The sequence below is a fragment of the Homarus americanus genome, unplaced genomic scaffold, assembly GCF_018991925.1.
Source record: "Homarus americanus isolate GMGI-L3 unplaced genomic scaffold, GMGI_Hamer_2.0 scaffold25483, whole genome shotgun sequence".
Taxonomy (NCBI): Eukaryota; Metazoa; Arthropoda; class Malacostraca; order Decapoda; family Nephropidae; genus Homarus; species Homarus americanus.
This window is the reverse complement of record NW_024726235.1, coordinates 5648281-5675112: the sequence shown is the minus strand read 5'-3', so window position 1 is coordinate 5675112 and position 26832 is coordinate 5648281. Positions and strand designations below refer to the sequence as shown.

The following is a 26832-nucleotide window of genomic DNA, read 5'->3' as shown; positions in this document are numbered from 1 at the left end:
GGCATTAGGAACCTTGAGTATAGAGACAGGTTAAAGCATCTTAATCTGCACTCCCTTGAGAGATGTAGAGTGAGGGGCGACATGATAGAGGTGTATAAATGGAAGTCAGGGTTAAACAAAGGGGACATTACAAAGGTACTCAAACTATCCAACCAGGAGCGAACTCGTAACAATGGTTTTAAATTAGACAAATTTAGATTTCGGCGTGAAATAAGTAAACACTGGTTTGGAAACAGAGTAGTGGATGAATGGAACAAGTTACCAAATATCATCATTCACTAGAATATGTTGGATAGCTTCAAACATAGGTTGGATGCTTATATGAGCAATAGGGGTTGGGTATAAACGGGACTGCCCAGTATGGGTCAATAGGCCCGCTGCAGTTTCCTCCATTCTTATGTTCTATCGTAGCAGCCAGGGGTGGTGGTGCATCTGAATCACTATACTGTATAAGCCATGCTGTATATTTCACCAACTGCTTCTGTAAATTGAACTTCCGTGGTTGTTTACATGTTAGGACTTGGTTTAGTCTCCTCTCTATTGGATGTCACTTTTTATTTGGCTAAACTCAGACGATTTTATTTAGCACAGAGATAGATCCTGAGTGCCCAAGGGGTTAATTAAGTCAGGGGTTCCATAAAGTAAATATTATAAAAAAATCAATACAAAAATCGGTTCCATATGCGTCTGTAGAATAAATTTTTGGTTCACTATATTACAGAACAATAAATTTTGTGTTTGATATAACATTGTACCATAAATTTCGGGGTTTCTTAAGCACTTACATTCTCTCCTAACACACATACACACATACCCCATTAACATACACCACACCTCACTCAAGATAAAAGATTCCACCCAATTAAACTCTCTCTCTCTCTCTCTCTCTCTCTCTCTCTCTCTCTCTCTCTCTCTTGACAAACGCCTGTACATGTAAATTAAACCTGAATTTACAATAATATTTTACTTATTTCGTAGGTATTGATTATGCCAGCCTCTCAGTCCTAATGAGCTCAAACCTAACGTCACCAAACTATCAGGACTGGGGTCCATTTAGTCAGGGTTCCAATGCTAATGGTTTGGCTGGGACCCATTAGCAATGGGCCCCAATCCAAATAATCTGATTATGTTAGGTTGGGGCCTATTTTAACTAGGGAGTGGGGGGGGGGGGCTCAATTTACAACTTCGAGAAAAAAACCCCTACTTAGTATTGATATTTGGGCCACGTGAATGGTTGTGTTCTCTCCCCTCCATAGTGGCACCAAACTTGTTCTTAATCACATATTAATGACTCGGTCCCCTCTCAAGTCAATGGTCCTCATCACAACTCCCTCCTAGTGAGAGACTAATCCACCTTCTACGACCTAACCCCACTCTCAGATTCCCTCACTCCTGTAATAAATGTCTCACATGTCACACAGCTCTCCTCTGTATCAATATACAATCTCTTCTCGGCTGGCATTCGTTTCTGGCATCACTGTAAATCCCTAACCTAACACTGCATCAATACACAATATCTAAACTCTGCCACTCGTTCTATCATTGTTCCTGTCATCAACATGTCCCATGATACAGCCTCTCCTTTATCAGCTTCATCAATACATAGTTCCTTAGGTCAGCCACACTCGTGAACCGGGAGCCTTAGAAGGGGAGGGGGGTTAGGAGGGTCAGTTGGTCCAGCAGTCAATCTTGCCGCAGTGGTGACGGCTCACGGAGACCTCCTCAGTGGTGAGTTTGGTGACTGCTGCAACACACGACCCCCACAACTCGCCCAACGCTAAACTAACTAATGATTCAACGCTGAGTGGTGGTACTTCTCGAGCTGTGTCCCCAGCCACACTCACCCACAGCCTCCCCCTGTTCACCCCGAGGAGGACCTAACCCAAATCTAGGCTCAAGATGGTGTGTTTATGAGTCTAGTTGCTTCTCACGTCCCTTCATTACTCTACCTTTATTTATTTAGGACAAATTATGAGCTAGTCTTGATAACTTATACTACACCACCCACAAGGTGGTGTATTCATCACTAGTGTGGTTTTTCATATTTATATCCAAGGAAATCAAATTGAACCCTTGCCTCGTTGATCTAACTCATGGTGTAGTCATGTTATTAACTAGTGACGCTCTCAGTAGCGAGCGGACGTCAGTACATTTGTGTTCCAAGTCACACGCATACTGTACACAATCTTGCCTTGTTGACCAAAAGTAAATTATGATCCACCCGTCATCCAGTTGGAAATGGAAGAGTTAATATATAGAAAAACAGGTAACCAAAAAGGTTTGTTACCTCAGTAACAATACACCTTGAGGGCAGCACTCACCTGTGAACCAACTCGGCTGTGGAGTCGACGGTGGAGGCGGTGGCAGTGGAGGCTTCCATGAGGGAGGGCTCCCCCTCCAGGCTGCCCTCCACTACCCCTCCATCTTCCTTCAGCACGGCAGTAACAGCACTGGTGTCTACTATGAGGCCAGCCCCCCGCGCAGCACTACCCAGGCTGTGGGTGCTGTTACTGCTGGCGTTGCTGTTGTTGCGACTCATGGTGGGTGCTCCTCTCACGCTGTTGTTGCTGCTGTGTCTGGTGCGGCCACCGCTGGTCGTGCTGCACGTGCTGTTGTTGCGCGACGCCCGGCTGTTGGTGGTGGCAGTGGTGGTAGTGGTGGTTGTGATAGTGGTAGTGACAGGGGTGGTGGTGGTGGTGCTGAGTCTGGGGGCCAACTCCAGGTGTTGGTGCAGTGGCTTGTGCTCATGGTGGGTGTATAGACCAGACCTGTGGTAGGCGTCGCCTTGCTCCTGTCCGAACAACAACACACTTCACTATCATGGTAAAAAAAATAAATAAACAGCATACAGTATAGTAAAAACGCATCATCAGAAAGCACCATAACCTCAACAACTCTAAACGATACATAAAGAAAATGTTTCACTTGTTGTATCTATCAAAATCAAAACGATAATCCTTAATACACACAGACACAAAAGCTAAATAATCCATAAAATATTGGACAGATTGGGTTATGAACTATCAACCAAAAAGAACAAAAAACGTGACGACACATGAGGAAGATAATGCGCCGGAGATTACAAGGAACCTACCGTAGAAGAGGTCCTGGAGGAGGCCATGACTGGGCTAGAAACGTCCCCTGAACGTTGACACGACGGCTACTGGGTCTACGTCAGGAGCTCGTAGGGGCAGGTAGGGTCTAGGTAGTGTGTGGACAAGGCCTATTGTGCGTGAAGGGGCAAGGTATGGGCAGGGTGAGTGTGTGGATGAGGACCAAATTAAAGCCGTGGGAGGGTAAGTTCAAGGCTGGGTGATGAGGGGGGGGGGGTCAGGTCAGGGTGTTAAGGGGAGGCTGATGGAGGTCCTACCCGCCAGCCATTACTATGGAGAAAGAAACAGACGGTCAGTTGCCAAGTTCCATACAGCCTAATCAACTTAAATAATAACATGACAAATATATATTAACTATAAAAAACTATACTCGGTACCCTTTCTAACATTTTTATATATGTTTACTCAATAAATACTCACCAAATATATCTATAATGGCATTTGTAATTAATGTACCACTTCATACTGAAGAAACAACAAATATAACGCAGTTCTCGCTCACAGCCACTACACCTGGTAACACTGATCATGAGAAATTAATTAAAATTCATAAATCAACTCGAAAACAATAAATGAGAGAGAGAGAGAGAGAGAGAGAGAGAGAGCTTTGTGGGCTCACGCCAGTACAACAAAGACTAAAAAACACTCTTTGTTTACACTGTTTATTAACGAGGAGATAAAACCCGGGTGACGGGCAATTAGATGCGGCGGTAAGGGCACTCCCCCTCCCCTCCCTCGTGACCCAGGTCAGTAGGTCACGGTCATTTCTCACTCCCCACGTACACCTTCCCTCACACTACTAGGTCACCCCGCGCTCCCAGGTTACCTTCCTTCCTTGTACTAAGTGATGACTTGTTTGTCTCCAGGCCACGATCACCCCTCCCCCTCTTCCCTCAGTCATCCTCGTCCTCCACGTTCACCCTCGTAGGTCATCAGTCTCTCTCTCTCTCTCTCTCTCTCATTTTGTTTGTTACAATATGTTGCTGATTTCTTGACCACTGCCTCCCGCCCGTTGGTTTACCTCAAATTAAATTATAAAGTCGTGAAAATTTCACCAACACACTTCACGTCCCCAGGCCTTAAAGTCACCATAGGTCATACTTGCGTCACTAACTCACCATAAGTCACATCTATGTCGCTAATTCATAATAAGTCACACCTACGTCAATAAGTCACACCTTCGCCCTGTAGGTCATCAGTCTCTTCTCTCTCTCTCATTTTGTTTGTTACATTATGTTGCTGATAAGTTGGATAAGTTAGTTTAGGTTTAGGAGGGAGATAGGAAGAAACTGGTTCACAAATAGGGTGGTGGACGAGTAGAACAAGCTTAGCAACTTTGTAGTAAGTGCTGGAACGCTGGAAAGTTTCAAAAGGAGGCTAGATAGATTCATGGATGATAGAGAGTGGTAGTAACTCTCGACAGGAGCTGCCATGCACAGGCCAACCGGCCTATTGCAGATTCCTTATTTTCTTATGTTCGTCGTTAAGTCACCCTTACATCTTGACACACACACACACACACACACACACACACACACACACACACACACACACACACACATCACCCAATACCACTAACTCAACTCGCCTCGAGATTACTAGAACAAAACAAACACTCCTCCCCGGTGCGTCACATTCAGTGGTTGTCCCTAAAGCATCATACACAGTGTGGAAACATAAAAGACTTATATGACACCATGGCCACCGTTCCACCCCCCCCCCCTTTTTTTTAACGTATAAACAAAAGCTAACAAGGTCGGGTCTTTTGTTTGACCGACTGTATTGCGTCACTGTGTGTGGGGGGGGGTCGTCCCAGTCATTTTTTAAGGTAGAATTGTTATATTGTTTCGTGTGGTGCAGTGTGGGCCAGGCTGCAGGCATGGGTGTTAGGCAGGTGTGAGTGTAGGCCAGGGTGTCTGCAGGTGTATTGTAAGCTAAGGAATAACGTTGCCTTTTGGCTGATATCTAAATAGGCATAAAATAAGTGTAATCCACAACGTAAACAAGAGTAAACTAGGTTGTAGGCTGGAGGGATAAAAGGGTCAAGACTAGGGTGTTAAGTAGATAGCCTATAGGGCCAGTGTACGCTGGCGTGCAGGCTGGCCGACAATAACTCTCTGGGCGTGGCTTGCCAGATTTCATTACATAACTCTGGTGGCGGGAGGGCGCGGGGAGGCGGGCGTGCGGGAGGAGGTGACCTCGGCTTCCACGCCTCACACCCACCGCACTGCTCACCCTGTGCGTGTGTGTCTGTCTGGCTGTCGTGTGCTAATTGGCCTGTCTCGTCCCCTCCCCCATGACCTGACATGGAGGAACCGGGTTCTGAATTGCTCTTTAAAAGCGGACGACGTCGCGTCATTTTATGGAAGACGCGGCAGACAGAAGTAGGTGGCGCTAGATGTGTAATTTCTTCTTTACTTCTGTCTAACATATTAAAAATGTTTCGTCTTTTGATAAAAATTAACAGTAAATGTGAACGTAATGTGGTGGTGTTTGGAGAAGGGTCAGAGGCACATCTACATCGATAAATTAAGAAGTGCAAGAGTTCACTCTTCTCTGACAATATGGCCGTCTATACTACACCAGCTCTTCTGTATCTTATTCACCTGATTTTTTTTAATCTTTTGTATTCTCAATCACAACAAAGACGACCACGAATAGCCCCCGGTGCTGGTGATTTATAACAATAATGTATACAACAACAACAACAACAACAAAATAATAATAAAATAATAAACGAGAAACTCAGACAAATTAAAGCCGCCTTGTTTATGATAAATAGTGTTCCCAACCCGTCCATTCATCACCGTGCACAGTGACGTGATTAATGCCCATAAGGTTTCGTGGCCACACACATACACGTATAATATATATATATATATATATATATATATATATATATATATATATATATATATATATATATATATATATATATATATATATATACGCGTGTGTGTGAGAGAGAGAGAGATTTCAACGCTGTGTCCAACTTGCCATGCAAGGGAGGATCTATTACATGTGGCGGGCAGGGATGTGAGGCTTTACAGTACTGTGGGATATACAGGACTGAAGAGAATCCAGAGTTGAGGGATTTCGATAGGTGTTGAAATTCCAGGTCTGTGTGTCCTACAGTGATATTTCCAGGGCTGTGAGAATTTATTCTGTGGAATTTTCAGAGCCGTCGAGTATAGTGTTGTGGAAATTCATTAAGTGTGGGTCATCCACTGTCGTTGAACTTCCAGCATTGTGTGACTTTGAGAGCACTTTGAGGTACTGGGGAAACTCCAGCACTGGACTGGTGCATTTCAGACATTGATAAATCATTCACTATGGTAGTTCCAGCATTGTGTAATTCCTCAGCAATGACCAAAACACACTACAACACCCGCAACACACAACAACAACTTGCCGCAACACACAACAACAACTTGCCGCAACACACAATAAAAACTTGCCGCAGCACCCGCAACACAGCCAAACAGGCTCTGCGTGAAGCATATAACTAATACACACGTAACTGCCTATCTCAAAAGCTATCAACTCTGATAGTTTCGTGCAAGCGCGCCATAAATTGACTGTTTCACTTCGGGATTAAATATTACGCGGAATCACGTGATTTTGTGATTACGTTATCTGAGTAACAATAAGACTGTGTGAAGGAGGTGTTCTGTTCCTCCACGTCTTGGTGACCTACACTCATCGTCGTGTACAAGGAGACTCGTGTAGGAAGAACCATAAAAATAAAAAGACACTAAAAAACACCAAGTTCATCTATTTCTTGTTTATTATTAACATGTTTGTCATCACTATCAAGGTATTTGTTTACTGACACTGAGCTCAAAGGTAAACGCAGTATATAATTTGAGAGCAAGTTTCAGGAAATCGGTTTTCAAACTTTAGCAGATAACTTTAAGTACATCATCAATTAATAAATTCAAAAAAAAATTTCACTCCAAATCTTGTTAATTTCCCCATAGGAGTGGACGTAACACTTATCGGCGGTCTGTACTTTACTATCTCCAGCAGCTCAGTAAAAGACTAAAGGTGCGCCTCCTGGCTTATTCTTTATGTTGTATTCTGTTACTTCAAAAGCAACCGATCTCTCCCACCTAAAGAAAGAAGCGAGAGTAAAACCTGACAGTTCATGGCGAGATTCGTTCACCATCTAGCGAAGAAAAAGGGGGAGCGGCTGCCACGGCTCGTTTCCGGCAAAATGTTGAAGGGTTGGCGTCGCTGGCCGGGGTGTTCTTTCATCAACATGCAAATTTGGTGGGCCACACACACACCACCTGAGTGGCAGACGGGTCGCTCTCAGTCTGCTGCTCATATATTTTACGCGCGCCGCTCACGATTTGACAGAACCCACGCCTACGCGGGTAACCATCTGACTACAAAACAAGATGGCTTATTGTAAGGAGGTCTATCTTTGAACACATAACATACATACTTATTCGATTTCAAATAACCGAACCTCCATCCTTAATCTTAAGCAATGGCGTCAACAAAAATCCCTCTACCTCAGTGAACCATTACACATAATATCGACAACAATTGGCAGCGTCTTCTGGTGTTAATAATGGATCATCCTCAAAAGTTCTCCTGGAAGTTTGTTAAGTCTGACGATCACTGGTTTAGGCCATCGACGCACCACAAGTCAAGAATTAGACCCAAGCTTCACTTTATACATTATGTCAGCAAGTTTAAGATAGAGCGAGTATGTGTTATTATCCCTACTTGTCTTTACCCATTTCCCGTTACTTAGGTTCCCGTCCTAATAGGCCCCATTATGATATTTACCCATTAGAACTATGTCCCAACAAGAAATGAGGTCCATTAAAACTAGATCCCATTACAAAAGGGGGTCCATTATAACAATTCTAATGACAAGGGTTAGGTTAGTTTGAAGGATGTTAGGATTGGGCCATTTCACCAGTCACCGCTAATATTAATGTTCTGCACCAACCACCGTGAGCTGACCCATCTCCTCTGCACCTTACCATACATGGCCGTCTTGGCTGAGCCCCAAACACACCCAGGTATCAGGTGAGGCCAGGTGGTGGGTCTCACATACCACCTGCCTGGCTCACAATGGCGCCGTTTCTTGTTGACATTGTGACTGTAAGTTTATCAAGCACACCCTAACAGTCTCTCACTCCTTTCCGGTCATTACTCACCATGATGACAAGTCTCAGTGCCTTAGTCTGCTAACTTCATCTGGCATACACGCGGCTATAACATACGTCTTGCAGATACTCTATTAATTGACTACGCCAGGCAGGTAACTATGTCAAGTAGATTATCAAGTAAATACGTTTGGCAGATATTCTAATTAATTCTATTTGCCACATACTCTTCAAACTCCTTCACACAGACACTATACATGGTACTGGATGTGTTCTCCTACCTAACTAATCATAGTATACTCTAATAATAAATTATATATGGCGTGCCCTATGAACTAACTCTACTTGACGAACACTCTAACCTATTCCACTTAGTGTAGAGACCTGAGGGCGTGGGCGTGTGGGCGAGTGAAGAAGCTTCCTGACTACCCGAACACTATAGCTCACCTGAGTGTGGTTGGGCACGGGCGGGTTGTAGGCGTGTAGACGGGGATCAGTAGCTTTGGTTCAGCAACAACATCGCCTGAAAAAAAAAATCACAAATTACATTCGATATCCACAGGAATTACAATTAAATCATTATTAGCTGCCTATTGTCTCCTGCACTTGACAACCATATAACACCTAGACTAAGAGAAGCTAAGCAAGGTGAGGCGTCTCCTTTATACCACGGGAGGCAGGTAATCAAACAACACAGAAAGCCTCTCACTGTTAGCCCATCTAATAATAAGACGTGATACCCCCGGGACACGTCACTGCTCCTCTCAGATACTGCCACGTATCACCACAATTATACACGTACATTATACATCACCTGCTGAGGTTAACTGTCCAGGGCGCCCACAACAACACACGAGGGGGGAAATTAAGATAAGTGAAACGCAGAGGGCACCACGGAGGAAACAAGTTACAGGGACAGGTAACAGACAGGGTAAAAGCCAAAAATGACAGGTCGGGTACAAGCCACACAGAGAGGTAGACAGACACAGACAACATTGCTAACAACAGACCGTAACTGGTATAGGGAGGGAGGTAATAACTGCACGTATTTCTTTGTAGATTCCCCACACGCGTCCTTTTTTTGTGGGGGGAGGGAGAGGGGGGGGGGTTAACCGAGCAGCCTACGTCCATTACCACTTCCCCTACCACGGGGGGGAGGGAGGAGGAGGAGAAGCTGTGAGAAAAGATGGAGAAAGTACAAGAGGAGGAGGAGAAATAGAGATAAAGGAAGGGAGGAGGGGACGACGCAGGGAAAGCACATGAAAGCCAAGACGACGATGATTTAAGAGACGTAAAACAAATGCAATACACAACACGAAAAGGATTCTCTTTACTACAGCGACTGAGAATTCTCTTCCTCCTCTCTGTCTCTCTTCGAAGTATGGGAGGAAGGGAGAGACGGGAGGAAGAGAAGAGACGGGAGGAAAAAAGAGACGGGAGGAGGGAGGGACGGGATGAAGGGAGAGACTGGAGGAAGAGAGAGACGGGGGAAAGAGCCAACGGGGTGAGGAGACGGAGGGGAAGGGAGGGAGATTCAGAGAAGGATTTCACGAGTTTTTACACTGAGGTAAATGGGTGTTGTTTGGGGAACTAAAGTTACACCACACAGCAGGTACTCCGCCTCCTTTACCTACCAACACACCGTAACTCACCAACACACTGTCACTCACCAACACACCGTAACTCACCAACACGCTGTCACTCACCAACACAACCGTCACTCACCAACACACCGTCACTCACCAACACACCGTCACTCACCAACACGCTGTCACTCACCAACACACCGTCACTCACCAACACACCGTCACTCATCAACACACTGTCACTCACCAACACACCGTAACTCACCAACACGCTGTCACTCACCAACACACCGTAACTCACCAACACGCTGTCACTCACCAACACACCGTCACTCACCAACACACCGTCACTCATCAACACACTGTCACTCACCAACACACCGTCACTCACCAACACACCAGAAGCATTAACACAAATATCACCGATACAAGACCGCACAGAAACAACAGCTTAAAGGAAAAAAAAAGCTAGCATCAACAAACAGCTAAACTGAGAAAGCTAAACAACGGCATGAAGATCTATGTCCAAGCTGAGACTTACACGTAGAATCTATAGTCTTTTTTTCAACATCATAATACTGACAGACGGATGCAAGGGAGTAACACTATGTACCCCCGTCTTACCATAAGGCGGGGTGCAAAAATAATCTTTTTATTATTGGGATACACAATCAATTCCTCTCTCTCTCTCTCTCTCTCTCTCTCTCTCTCTCTAACCTATTACAACAATACTGGTCCACTACAACGTACATGAACACAGGAACAAGAACACACGTACAAGAACACACGAACAAGAACACACGAACAAGAACACACGTCCCAAGGTTATTAAGAACGGTACGTAATAACCACACACGTTAACACTTGAGGTTATTCATCACGAACACTATATAGCTGGCCAGGCTACACACACACACACACACACACACACACACACACACACACACACACACACACACACACACACACACACACACACACGTAAAAAATACGAAGGAAAATACTAGTCCGCAGTTCATGTGTCACGGTAGAGTGTCTGCCACAGTTATGAGGAAATTCTCCTTACCACCAATTATAATATAGGCCTCTCTGCCACAGTTCAGTATGTCCGTCTATCTGAGTTAAAGTAACAACTATAAGCTTACACAGCCACCAACAGCCTGACACAGCTGGCATCTGTGGCCTGGATATTAATATACTGTACATCAGGTGTGGCTTTCAAGGTTCCCAGGTAACACACACACACACACACACACACACACACACACACACACACACACACACACACACACACACACACACACACACACACACACACACACACACACACACACACACACACACACACACACACACACACACACACACACACACACACACACACACACACACACACACACACACACACACACACACACACACACACACACACACACACACACACACACACACACACACACACACACACACACACACACACACACACACACACACACACACACACACACACACACACACACACACACACACACACACACACACACACACACACACACACACACACACACACACACACACACACACACACACACACACACACACACACACACACACACACACACACACACACACACACACACACACACACACACACACACACACACACACACACACACACACACACACACACACACACACACACACACACACACACACACACACACACACACACACACACACACACACACACACACACACACACACACACACACACACACACACACACACACACACACACACACACACACACACACACACACACACACACACACACACACACACACACACACACACACACACACACACACACACACACACACACACACACCGTAACAAAATAGTTTCGTCAAAGGGGAGTGAAATTATGGAACTACAATGGAATATATTAAAGCGCGCGGCCACACACAGGTAAACACACAAGACGCTCCGTAATCTCCAGGTGTGTTCAGGTAAAATTAGGTTCCGCATAATCTTGACAAAAATAATGTATTGCCGTTGTCAGTCACAGAAGGAAAACCATGCAAGTAAACACGCATAGACAGACAGACAGACAGGAAGGTACAGTTGACAGACAGAGAGACACAGGTAAATAAACAGATAGACAGACAAACACATACATATTAACGAATGATTAATCAAAGTAAACAAATTAGAATATAACGATAACACAGGCTAGATAACAACATTTGCTATCATAAGAGGCACAACACACTCGATAACTCAGCCAATGAGGATAACATACGCTACATTAACCACCATAACTGAGATACTACAATCATATTATCCTTGATAGCATGGTTAAGATAAACTAAGATAACACAGGTGTAAGACAACTAATTCGTGGGTTAAAAATGTTGCTATTTGAACATAATTATCATGATATAATTAAGATAACACATGGAGGATGACGGAAAATGATAGCTAACAACGAGGATATTGATAACACGATTGATAAAACAACTGCTATGATAACACCTGTGACCAAGATATCAACATTGAGATAAGATAACATTGGACAACCGCGTAAAATTGTCACTCGCTCCCTACCACCATCACACCTACTACCATCACCACCACAACTACTACCATCACCACAACTACCATGTGTCCAGCATATTCAAGGCATAAATTCGCAATAATTAAAGACCAGATGATGATATTGATGATGATGAGTGCACAAGAATGAGAAGATACTAACGATGAAGAGATATTACAAGATAATTAAGAATATTGATTGGAAATTCTCCTTAAACTTCCGTACGAAACTTCAACTCAATTTAAGTGAGGAGCAGCAGCGTCATCTATAGGTAAAGCAAGTAGATGGGAGATTTGATCCAGCATTAGTCAGTGTCTCGGGGAACTTTTGTTAACATCTAAATGGCCATTACAGTTACCTTATCAAAAAGCTTCGTCATTTCTAACCTAACCACATGAGAAACAAGAATGCGAACAAAATAAATACTGATAACAAATTAAAAAAAATAATAAAGGAAAATAGAATTAAAAATAACCCATAACCCAAACAAATAAGACAAATTACGATACAGGTATTTAAAGGGACATTATCACAGACCAGGTAACGAATATATCAAGAAACACAAGAAAAAAGAATTATAAAAATGCGTTTCTCGTCTCAGCTCTAAAAAAAAAAAAAATTCTGCAGGTAGGTCGATGTTTTTCTCGCCTATTTTCATATATGTTTCAACCATCCAACCGTTGACCTGTAAATGGACGTGACAAGGTTAAGATTTGACCACGTATTTTGTTTAGTATACATCTTTAAATTCGGAAGATTTATTCAATTTCTTCATCTATCCATTTTAGTTTAAGTGTTTAAGACCACGGCGTTATTGTCATACTGTGGACAATTGGGTGGATGTGAACCAACATCTCGTGACAAGAGGCAGGTGGCGGTAGTGGTGTGGTGATAGTGGTGTGGTGATGGTAGGTGGTGGGGGTGCTAATGGTGGGAGTTAATGACAGTGGGGAGGATGTCGAGAGAAGGAGGGGAGTGGAGGGGAGGGGAGGGGAAGGGATGGCAGGGTAGGCGTGCGAGATCCAAGGTCAGGTGGATGGGTGGTGGAAGGTGAGGCCATTCCGGGTCACTGTTGGCTGCGCTGTTTCTGCCTGTTACCAAAACAACGGGATGTTGTGTTCCTCGGGAGGATGTGTTAGGTTGTTAGCTATGTAAACAAGTCACACACAAACACACACACACACACACACACACACGTGACAGGGGCGTGGCGTGTGTTCCTGCTCCACCTGACGGCCAACACAAGGCTGCAGTATAACAACACAGCCGCGACCCCCACCACCACCAACACTGTCACCACCACCAACACCACCACTATCTCCACTACCACCACCACCATCACCAACCACCAACACTATATCCACCAACACCACAACCAGGGTCTCCAGCTAACCTGCATAACACGAGAAAAAAAAATATTCTTTACTTCCCTGTGTCAACTTGGCATATTTTCTCCTTAATCTATATCCTTCCTCACTTGGTATATTTCTCTTAGTATCTAGTATATTAGTATATTCCTTAGGTATATTCCGTGTCTTACTTGGTATACTTTCTTCTTATATGACATACATATTATCTTTTAACCATTCTACAACAGCCAAATATACTAAGGTGACCAGTTAACTAGGATGACGCTCATAGATACAGACCCAAGCGAGATATCACTAATGAGTGTATATAATCTCTAATAGGAATAAGAACAATACAGTTATAAGCATAAATAAAACTAAGGCCGTGTCGAGAGTAAGATTAACACAATAGAATTAATATTGTTTTAGGTGTTAATAAGATTGTTCGTGTCTTTTGCATTTAAGCAACATTAAGTAAACAAATAGATGAGGTATATACGACCCTCCCACGACCACCTGGCGCTATACACGACCACCTGACGCCATACACGACCACCTGACGCCATACACGACCACCTGGCGCTATACATGACCACCAGGCGCCATACATGACCACCTGGCGCTATACATGACAACCTGACGCCATACACGACCACCTGGCGCCATACACGACCACATGGCGCCACACACGACCACCTGGCGCCATACACGCACTACCTGACGCCATATACACGACTACCAGGCGCCATATGCGGCTAATTTAGACCACCTGGCGCTATACACGACCACCAGGCGCGTTATTAACGACCACCTGGCGCTATACACGACCACCTGACGCCATACACGACCACCTGGCGCCACACACGACCACCTGACGCCATACATAACCACCTGACGCCATAAACGACCACCTGACGCCGCACACGACCACCTGACTGCAAAATGTGCACCGTCGCATCTAGTGGATTAGCAGTACAGTAAATTATAAGAGACGATCCATCTTTTGTGAGAGACGGATGGATGGATGGATGGATGGATGGATGGACGGATGGACGGATGGATGGACGGATGGATGGATGGATGGATGGATGGATGGATGGATGGATGGATGGATGGATGGATGGATGCTGATTGGATGGACGGACGACGGACGGACGGACGGACGGACGGACGGACGGACGGACGACGGATGGATGGATGGATGATGAATGGATGGCCGGATGGGTGTGTGTGTGTGTGTTTCAGAGGTAGGTGGGAGTATGTGTGTGACGGGAGGAGAGGAGACGTACGGACAGAGGAAGGAAGAGGAAAACAGGATCGTCAGTACTGGGCTCAATAATCCCCGAACCTCCCTGGGGGATGCCGAATCATTATCCTGGACATTCCTTCCCCAGATTTGTTTCCTTGGCATGATAGATATCCCCCACCACCTACCACTACCCCCTCCACCCCCACCATAACCTCCCTTCCACCCTATCCCTACTCACCCCCAACCACCACCACCACCCACTACCACCCCTCACTAGTACCACCACCACCGCCCATCTGTCACTAATACCGCGGACTACCACCACTTCTTCGGACCAGCATTAGGTAAGGTAAGGATAAGGTAAGGATAAGGTAAGGTAAGGTAAGGTAAGGTAAGGTAAGGTAAGGTAAGGTAGGGTTAGGTAAGGTAAGGTAGGGTAGGGTTAGGTAAGGTAAGGTAAGGTTAAGTTAGGTTAGCATATTATGTCGAGGAAAATTAGTGATGTCAGTGAGCGTGTTGTTGTCTGATTAGTGAACTCGGCGTGATCACGGGAAGTCACTCTGTAAGATCCTGAACATGACGGAAGGATCGGGTCCATTACTGTGACGTCGAGGTAGCGAGTGAGTCCCCCAGCAGCGCCTCCTTCATGCTGGACGCTTCCATTACAGCAGGTTAGGTCAGGTTAGGTTGTCTCTCTAACACACATCAAAAGGTAAACAATCAATCAACAACAAGTGCGAAAGTCACGTACAATATAAGTAATCCTATTTACTTTAATTGATCTTTATTCACTTCGTTTAATAAAAAAAAAAACTTCACAACAAAAGAATGTATTTTTTTTATGTCTCGCAAAACTGAAATAATAAAACACAGAATTTCCCCCTGACCCAAGATGTAAAGAGTTGCTGAGGCGTGTGTGACCTTCTTTTTAAGGGCACCATTGAGACAGCTGGCTCAAATCACGACCCATTTACCCTTTACTTCGAGTTTATTCGGTTTTAACACAGTTTTACCTACGTCTGAAATTTTCCATCGATTCCACATTCTCGTAAAGTGGGTCTGTGGGTGTGCTATTGAAACCACCCCGCGTCTCGTCTCTTATTATAAGACCTTCATTGTAACCAGGGGAAGCAGCGGTGAAAATATAATGATACGTATTAGAGTAAAATTAAAAAAATGTGTTTAAAATACTCCTCGGTCAGTCAGTCAGTCAGTAGATGAAAGCAAATTTGGTCTGACTAACGCCAATAAGGTGAATCGTGAGAACAGCTTCCATACACACCTGTCACTCTACTTAATTTAAAGGTGAAAACAAGAACCCGCAGGTAAACTCAATCACAAAGAGGGGGGGGGGAGGGGGTACAGCAGCAGGTCGCCTCAGTCACCACCACTAACGAGCACGTCTATGTAAATGAACACTTGCTGTTTATAGCCGTGACCCCATTAGTGAAGAAAACCCGAGTCTTCCAGGTTCGGGTACAAACATATTGATCACTTTCCCTCGTTCCCTGTCCCACGCTCCTCCCTCGCTGCTCCCTTCCCGTGTCCTCTCCTCCTTACCTCTGCCTTGTTTATTCCTCTCATTCGTTCTTATTTCCCCTCGCTTTCCCTCTTTCGTATCATTTCCTCTTCTCTCGTCTCTGTGTACCATAGTCCTCTCCCTCTCTCTCTCTCAACATACCCTTCACCCATCTCTCTATTTACACTTCCCTCCTCCTACTCCTCCTCCTCCCTGGCCTCCGGCACCAGATGAGCAGGAGCACCGTGCCAGGAGACGCCAGGGACACGGTAGTTAAGTCATGTTACCCAGAGACACACACATACACACACACCTGGGGCCGTACACTAACTTCTCCCCGCCCCCTCTCTCCAACAACCTCTCCCTCAGTAATTGATCCTCTCTCCCTCCCTCCCATTCCCCTCACTTCTCTTATCTCAAACTAATTATAAAAAAACCGGTTTTTCTTTCTTTCCTTTTTAACTCTTCTTTCATATGTCTTTCCCCTTTCTCTCCTCTATCCTTCCCATCACCCTGTCTCCTCTGTCTCTCTCTCTCTCTCTCTCTCTCTCATTTACCCCCTCCTTCCCCCTCTCCCCACTCCACCACCTTCACCCACCTCTCCTATCTCCTACCTCTCACCTCTTCCTGCCCTTCCCTTTATCCTTTTTTCCTCCTTCCCTATTCCAATTCATCTTCCCCGTCTCTCTTTCTGGGGTAGACAGCAGAGAGGGAGGGAGGCAGCGCGGGACAATAGAGGCGGGAGTAATGACTAGCCACTGTGTATTGTGTTCATAGTTGTCTTGAGCGATGGAGTGGGGCCGCGGGTGTGAGGGGTAGGGAGTGGGGCCGGAGTGGGGACAGGTATGAGGAGTGGGGCGGAGGTATGAGGGTGGGGCGGTAGGTGTGAGGGAGTGTGAGGGAGTGGGGCGGTAGGTATGAGGGAGTGGGGCAGTAGGTATGAGGGAGTGGGGCAGTAGGTGTGAGGGAGTGGGGCAGTAGGTATGAGGGGGTGGGGAGGTAGGTATGAGGGAGTGGGACCGCAGGTATGAGGTGGGGCGGTAGGTGTGAGGGAGTGGGGCGTAGGTATGAGGAGTGGGGGGTGTGAGGGAGTGGGGCAGGGGATGAGGGAGTGGGGCGGTAGGTGTGAGAGGGGAGAAAGAGAGAGGAAGAATAGTAACAGATGAATAGAAAATAATAGACAAAAGAGTAAGAACAGGAGAGAGAGAGAGAGAGAGAGAGAGAGAGAGAGAGAGAGAGAGAGAGAGAGATAAAATGATAAAGAAGAAGAGATGAGAAAGAACATAAAGAGGGAATGAGAAAGAGAGAAAAACTAGAATAAGAAATAAGATAAAAAAAAGAAAGACGGGGAGGGAAGAGAGGAGGAACGAGGATTCAGAAGGGAGGACATAGATAAGAGAATAAGATAAGGCAGGAGAAGAAAAAGAAGAAAGAATGATAAGTAGAAAACAATAAAAAAAATGATAAAGAAGAAGAAGACAAATGAAGAAGAACGATGAGTGGGGGGGGGGATAAGAAAAGAAGGAAGTAAGAAGAACGAAGGAAGAAGAGTGAAACAGAAGAGGCAGTGAGGCAAATAACATCACGACCCACTGAGGATAATCTCTCTAATTTGTCTCTTCCCCTTCATCGCCTCCTCCGCCTAAGACGTTTCTCTACCCTTTCAACTTGCATCCATTTTTTCACCACAAACGTAATTATTTTTTTTCAGTAACTTTTTTTTTACGTAACATACTTAATAATTTCACCAGTAATAATTATTTCACCAGTAACAATCATTTCACCAGTAACAATCATTTCACCAGTAACAATTATTTCACCTTTACATTTCACGTCCCAAAACAAACAATGGTCACCAAGTCATTTTTAATTGTTTGTTTTCCTCCTCGTTAATGAGTTTTCCATCCAAATAAAGAGGATTTCTTAGTAATTACTCTACATTATAATGTGTCTGCGTCAGGGGATAATTAATTATACTAACAGCCTGCAGGAGGGGGGGGGGCAATCGAGATGAGAAGCAGAGCCTGAGGTATATATAATGGCTTCACAGACACACCACAAGAGGAAATGGATTCTCAGAAACTCTTAACTCATTATCACGTTTATGAGGGAGGAATTCTCTTTAGTAGTCAGTGTGAAGATTGTAATAATGTGTAAACTAAGAGTCCTGTGAGTGTATTTAACAGGCAACGAAAGGCCTAGTGAAGGTAAAAGTGACACGGATTTACGTACTGTATATACAAGTAAGAGCATTAGTTTGTATATCAACTTAAGCTTTGTGCATACTAAGAGCCTTCAAGAGTATCTTCTGATCGTGAGAATTTCCTGTATTTCCTGTTAGATATAATTCACTTTAATATTTACCTCTATCAATTATAGTATTAAAACTGCATCATCGTAAGCTGTGGCTGTAGATATGTGAAGTAGATACGGTCACTGAGCAGCAGTTGGGTCCAAACTCATCTTAGTGAGTCTTTATAAATCCAGACCCGGGGTTCTAAGGCCCTTAGGTTAATTTTTCCGGTAACCGAGATGTGAGACGGCGCATTAACTGGCTCACTGAGGCTACGACGCAAAAATGGAGGACGAAATGACGTCGTAATTCTACAGAGACTATACTGTAGCGAAATTCGCCCTCTTAAACTAAACTTAAGATAAAAAAATAACGTGCGTATCTATGAGAATCTGGGATCTACGGCGAGTGTAGGAAACCTGGGACATCTGCCGGGAACCTGGGACACTAAATGGTATCCTGGGACATTTGATGGTACTGTACCGTGTGACATTTAGTGGAAACTTGGCTCAAATATCAGCAACCTGGGAAAAAATATGTTGGGGAAACTGTCACTTTGGCACCTTTATCATTGGGCGAGAAACTGGAACACCTGGCGGAAACCTGTGACATTTGGCGGGAAACTGGAATAAATGGTGGGAACACAACACATTTGGCCGGAACCCAAGAGAATCTATGCTTGGAACCCGATATAATGGCTAATATATTCTTAATGGTCGATATATCTACAACCTGGGTTATTCACAGTACATTCTTGACATATTTGTGAGAACTAGAGGTATAGACCACTTGACGAAAACAAAAACAATTAAAAAATAATAAGGATTGTAAAAAAACGAACAAAATAAATGGTTGAAAAAAAAATGAACAAAGAAACACGAATCAAAAAAGAGAAAAAGGGAAAAACACAAACAAGAAAAATAAGCGAAAATGGATGAAGAGACAAATTAGGGAAACACTCAGGAAAAAAAATAATCAAGAATGACAACAAAGAAAATCGCTGTTAAGACGAATTACAAAAAAAAATATATATAGAGTGGAAACAAAGGTAAACAACAACAAAGAGAAAATATACCTAGAAATAAAAGACGAAGATGAAACACAGGAAAAAAAAAAAATACGAAAATCAATAAAACTTGGAAAGAAAAACAATAAAAAACAAACAAAGAGGAGAAGGGGGAGGAGAAGGAAAATCAATAATAAAACGAAGAAGGAAAGAAGGGAAAATCAACAAAAAACTAAGAAATTTGAAAAAAAAAAGAAATAAAGAAATAAAAAACAAAGAAGAAAAAGACGAAAAATACATAAAAATACAAAAAGAAACAATACCGTAAGAAAATGCTAAAAACCACCAAGTCGAAAGGATAATTAAAGAAGAACGAAAATAAACAAGAATTGAGGGAGATAAATAATGGGAGTAGCTGACAGAAGTTAGTTAATAAGACTCATTGGTAAAATAGATATAAGACTCAGTTTACGGGGGGGACAGAGACTCTCTTTAGGAGGCTATTATGACTGCCGGAAGATGGGAGAGTGAGAGAAAGATGGAATAGAAGATGGAATAGTGAGTTAATGAGGCTGAAATGAAAAGAGAGAGAGAGAGAGAGAGAGAGACGAGGAAAACAAGAATAACAAATGGGAGGAGAGTGGAATAAAACAGGGAAGAAGAAACTGTGGATGAAATATGGAGGCGGCTGTTCCTCGTGAAATATGGATGACACAACGGCTCTGTTGAGAGAGAGAGAGAGAGAGAGAGAGAGAGAGAGAGAGAGAGAGAATTATATAAACCAAATAAAAGTCAAGGATAAAGGAGGGGGTGGAGGGGGGTGGGAGGAGACGAGAGGAGGAAAGCATCACCTCAAACCTTCTTATAGGGAATCAGTAGATGCATGTAAACAAACCGATACTCATAAAGGCATACAATCCCGGCACGTGTCCAAGAGTTCCCCCGTCATCACAGAGACAAAACGGACCATCAACAAGTCAAATTACTAAACTTCACCTGAGATAAATGTTGAGTTACGTTCATATAACAGCCTTGAAAATATGCCCGGACCCACCCATCCAGACACCACCTATTCACTCGTCGGGGGACAAGACAATAAAACTTCTCTGATATTAAGTGAGGACAGAAGATAAATGCGTCCAGATGAAAGGAATTTTGGGTATAATAAGAGAGGGTGAAATATTATCTCTCCTTTGATGGATAGACGGTGGTGGTGTGAGTCTCAAGAGGAGTGTGGACGGTGATGTGACCTTAGAGACGGGGGCTGGGCGGAACTGGGTGAGCTTAAAATAGATATGAAAAATAAGTTAAGGCGATATGGAGAGTGGATAGGCAGGTAGAGCAAATTGGCTGATTACGTATAGGTGAGGTGAGGCTGTGGGTGTAAAATTGGGTTGATCTTGAAATTGAGAAAGGAAATTGGAAACCGGAATTACCAGACCCCGAGTTAGGGTGTAAATAGGGATAATAAAGAGAGGGTGAAGGTCATGGGGAGGGAACAAGATCAAGGGAGACGAGACTACGAGGGGAGGTGGGTAATCAAGCTGGGGAGGAAGGGGAGTGGGAACACCAGTGAGAAGCGACGTGAGGCGAGGTAGGAATATTGATATGGCTCGGGGAGAAATGGAGGAGTGAGAGAGGAGGAGTAGTAGGGAAGAAGTGAGGAGTGAAGGAGAGGGTAGGATGAAGGAGGGAGGAAGCAAGGAGTGTGCCAATCAATTACACCATTCACAGGTTGATCCAATTTCCCGCCATGCTAAAACTCAATACGAGGCTAACAAGCTCTGTCGTCATCATCATCATCCTGCCCCACTTCCCCTTAGTCTCTGATCTCCCTTTACAAAACTCACTGTCAACAACAAGTTACGCGCGTTTTTTCAACAGTAAAAGAGGAACTCAAGCCACAAAGTGATCCTGTGGGAAAAATGTCACGGCGCACACAACCCCTGTCAATGAGAGTAATTATCGTCCCTTAAATAAGTCTTTGTGCATAATAATCGCCGAAAATTAAACTTACCGGGCATAATAAATAACTTAACCTGTCTCTGAGCATTATGAATAACAGTTCAACCAATCGCAACATAACGAACTCAGGGCCGGATTAACCATGAGGCACTTGAGGCCCTGGCCTCAGGCCCCCAGACTCTTAGGGGCTCCCAGATTCTAAGGATAAAAATAATTAGCTATATATGCCATTAAATGGTCAATTGGTAAGTAAGCTATTAACGATTTCGTTCTTAATGTGTCCAATTGGATCATACATATACATTTTAGTGACTCGGTAGTGGCGTGTGGCAACTGTTAGTCTGTTCGACAACAGTAGGTGACGACACCCGGCTGATCCATTGTGACGTAGGGACGGTACGGTGCCAGACTTTCGTATTGGAGGACCATTTCAGGTAAACAATGATGTATATAACTTCAGTAATAAGTTATGAATGATCAAAGAATTATGTGAAGTGCAAAATAATGGATAATTTGGAAGGGAAATATGAGGAACTGGTATGTTTATATTGGATTATGTGGCGGGATGGATCACCTGTGCTGGTTTAAGCCTAGTTACATTGAAATATTTTGTGAATGATGACGCACAATGCTTCATGAATCACTTGGTGGTGGTTTTATAACTTTTCAGTGGAAGTGAGGAAGCATTTTTATACACAATATTCAAATATATGTAAACATGTTTACATGTGACGGTAAAAAAGTTCGGTACTGTACATCATCATTGTTCTACCGTCGCTGTATAAACGGCGAAGAAGCTAAGAGATCGTTGCTGTGTTTCTCCCCAACTACAGGAAAGATCTACTGTTTCGCTTGCAAGTTATTTGGAGATTTAAACTTTGATCATCAATATCATGGCTTCACCTCTGGTTTCTGTGACTGGAAAAATGGTGTTCGAACTATACCTGCACACGAAACTTCACACTGTCACAAAAACTCACTACAATCACTGACCATCTGGACAAGAAAAGTAGGTCGAATTGACCATCAGTTACGTACGTTACGGACTAAAACACTTTCCTCCTCCTCTCAGCTTTCTATTAAATGACTACAACTACCATCAATTACAATTCCCATTTCATAATTCAATAACACATTAAATCACCCAAAAGCATAATGAATAATATTAGTTCCATCAGCTAACGTACAGCACCTAGTGACTACGGTACAGTACATTACCACCATCAGAACCCCACAATTACCCACTCAGCAAGTATAATGCCACAATTACCCACTCAGCAAGTATAATGCCACAATTACCCACTCAGCAAGTATAATGCCACAATTACCCACTCAGCAAGTATAATGATTCCCCAGGTGTCCTCCACTGCTTCACCATCATGCATGTGAAAAAAATAAATTATTATGATCCAGCATTACCGCACGAGAGTAATAAACAAAACGTATTGATACAAGGAAACGTTCATACAATTAGCTGGTGTGTGTGTGTGTGGAGTGTGTGTGTGTGGAGGGTAGGGTGGTTGTCAAGGCCGTGGGTGGAGGATGAGAGGCGCGCGTGGCACATCACCTCGTCAACCTGTGACCTCCAGGCAGCCCCCTCCCCCTCTCTCTGATGGTGCGCCTCTCCCAACACACACACACACACTTCCAACCAAATACCATCTGCCAAACTTATTCTCACACGGCCTCTCCGCATCCCCTCCCATCTCTCCCTTCCCACTCTCTTTTTCCTCTCACTCTTCTTTCCCTCTCCCTCACATCCCCCCCTCTTCCTCCCACTCACCCCGGGCGGCACTACAATTACCACAAGGGTTGTCGAGTCAACCAGAGGACCTCATGCAGCGACGCCACAGGTCTCCTTCACCAACCCTTCTCACTCCATCTTTCCCTCTTCCTCCTCCCCCATTCTTCTTCCTCACCCCCTACCATTGTCTTCCCTCCTCCTCTTCCTCACCCCTACCATTGTCTTCCCTCCTCCTCCCCCCATCTTCCCTATCCCCTCCCCTGTCTTACCACAAGCGGGTATTTCACTCTCCCGGCCGGTAAAAGGGCAGTCGTGTCCAGCAAATATGTACAGCACCGGACAAGACTGACCTCGACCCACCCCCTACCGTCAGCCACAGGACCTTCTTCAGCACCATCAGCCACAGTAACTTCTTCAGCACCGTCAGCCACAGTAACTTCATCAGCACCCGACCATCTATACCTTACTGCTTTTATACGCACGCACAGAGTAGCACCTGCCTTATTTAGTTACCAAATGCATACCGTCTCATCAGTGGAGGTTCGAACCAGAGTCCTCAAGCCTTTAACTACTTTAAAGCGATAACCAATGCGCCACAGTTCCCTCACATCCTCCCAAAACTAAAGACACTGTAGACAAACACTCGTTAGGTCGCCATGGCTCGCCTCACAGCAGTAAACACCAACTATAAAGCTCACTCCCCAATTTCCCGATTTTAACTGCGGCGTAAAACAAAATTGCAAACAATAAACACACTCGGGTGTATGAAACATCTTGAATTTATTGGCTTAAGTTTTTAGATATTACCAACTTTGGGAGCAGTTTATATTGGCAAGGCAACGCCCGGATACTCAGAGCCCCTCAAGTTCCCAAGTGTATTTGATCCCGTAAAGCAAGAGATATGATCACGTATATCTGGTCCACTTCAACGATGGTTCTTATAGATGATGGATAAAATAGTATTAACACCACACAAACATAACTACGTACGTTCCTCTCATGTCAACAACTCTCTAACTGATGATACAAGAACGCACTGAACTGGTCCCTGAACGTCACGCCATTCATAATAACTTCAAAATTGCCTCCAAACTACCGTAATTAGAAGCGTTCATTCATTTCCCTAATACAAAGAGGAAAACTTCAACGACTGATTATTGATGACTTTAGGTCCAGTTAGCCAGTGTTAAGATATAGCTCAGACTATTGTTAAGACCGAGTAAGTTCTTGGGCGGTGTTAAGTTGAGGGTGTTATGGTGTGTTAGGTGGGTCACAGGTGATACGTCGGACACTGTAACAACCTGGATATACTCTCTCTCTCTTAACGACAACAACACAAAATTAACCTACATAAAACAAACATTCAACATACTTAACTAAATCATTTAAAATCAAAGCCTTATTATTCAAATCATATACAAAAAAAAAATAATAAACATTGAAATTGCCTTCTAAAAAAATTCCTTTCCCAGTTAATTATGTTTGAGTTAATTATGTGAAGTGATTTATACCAAATAATAAACAAATTAGTTACAATTAGTCACGTTTGTTTACCTGTTACGCCAAACTACCTGTGACTAATGACTGACGGGCCTAAAATAAACTGACCGAAGGATAATGAGTGAACTTGGTGAACGAAATATAAGAGAGACTGATAAATGGATGAGTAATATAATAAATAAATAATAGATAATAAATAAATGATAAATGAATAATTGATAATAAACTGACAATAAATAAATAAATAAATAAATAATAGTAATGATGGATATAAAATAGTAACATGATTGATTAGGTATATGACAAGAAGGAAGAGGAAGGGAGGGGAAGGAGGAGGGAGGAAGAGAAGAGAGGAGGAGGAGGAAGGAGTAAGGAAGAGGAAGAAAGAAGGAAAAGAAGCAAGATGAAGAAGGAAGGGTGAAAGAGAAGGAGGAAGGAGAATACATATACACACTAATACATATAAAGTACATATTAGTCATGCATTCAATTGTTCACATATTCATCAAACGAGAACGGAACTCAAACAAACAGCGGATGTCCTCCTTCCTACGACACAACACTACAGGAAGCAACACAACACAACACAAGAGTATGTCCCACATGTTCAACACGCCCACGATATCTGGCTCATATATTACCACAAATAAATCCGGTAGGGTCTCAAGTTTGTGCGACACTGATTTTGGCTCTCTCTCTCTCTCTCACACACACACACACACACACACACACACACACACACACACACACACACACACACACACACACACACACACACACACACACACACACACACACACACACACACTGTAGTTTCAAATTTCAGGGCACTTAGTTTTTATGGCTGCGGCTAGGAACGTCACGGCCGGCCATAGAGCTGACTAACGCACCTACAGACCTCACTCGGGTCGGGGACTGTGACTACACGACAGATGGCTGCTGAGATTACATGTCTCACCCCCAAAACTTTCACACACTTCTGCCAGATGAGAGAGAGAGAGAGAGAGAGAGAGAGAGAGAGAGAGAGAGAGAGAGAGAGAGAGAGAGAGAGAGAGAGCCCTAGTCGTGTCCGCTCAGCAGTCCCATTAAGTCCCACACTTATCAAAATTGGGGACGGTGTATTAATAGGCACGTCTTCATGGGTCCAATTCGTACTGGGTCTCAATCCTACTGGGTCTTAATCCTATTAGGTCGCTTTCAAGGGACAAGATGCACGAAATCACGACCAATGATGATTCTCTGTTTTTGTGTTGTAATATTCCTCTTCCACAACGCAGACCCAACATCCCTCCCTCCCTCCCGTCCCCTCCCCGTCCCTCCCTCCCCGTCCCTCCTCCCGTCCCTCCCAGCACACAGAAAAAACAACAACTAAAAAATACCATTATCAAATTTACAGGTAGGAAGGCAGGAAGGGTTCCAACGGAGGCGGTGTAGCACAGTCCTGGAGCAACGTTTTCCGATGTCGGTGTCAACACTTTTTGATGTGACAATTACTTAAATAAATACTTTTTGATGTGACAATTACTTAAATAAATACTTTTTGATGTGACAATCACTTAAATAAATACTTTTTGATGTGACAATTACTTAAATAAATACTTTTTGATGTGACAATTACTTAAATAAATACTTTTTGATGTGACAATTACTTAAATAAATACTTTTTGATGTGACAATTACTTAAATAAATACTTTTTGATGTGACAATTACTTAAACACCTAATAAAGAAATCCAATTTTTGTCTACTTACACAACATCACTTATACCAACTGATACTTATACCAA

General features: G+C 43.8%; 1 protein-coding gene across 2 annotated transcripts in view; it reads right to left on the bottom strand.

Moving 5' to 3' along the window:
- Nucleotides 1–26832, bottom strand: part of LOC121865470 (solute carrier organic anion transporter family member 3A1-like) — a 75286-nt gene that overhangs the window by 25686 nt on the left and 22768 nt on the right. Inside the window, exons 2-4 of one of the 2 annotated variants that reach the window (XM_042364934.1) lie at nt 8687–8762; nt 3095–3383; nt 2322–2791 (exon numbers count right to left, since the gene is read on the bottom strand). In XM_042364934.1, coding sequence (XP_042220868.1) covers nt 2322–2791; nt 3095–3121 — 497 coding nt within the window. In that variant the 5' untranslated portion in view covers nt 3122–3383; nt 8687–8762. Of the gene's footprint in view, nt 1–2321; nt 2816–3094; nt 3384–8686; nt 8763–26832 lie in introns of both variants that reach the window. The other variant, XM_042364935.1, reaches the window with a different exon arrangement.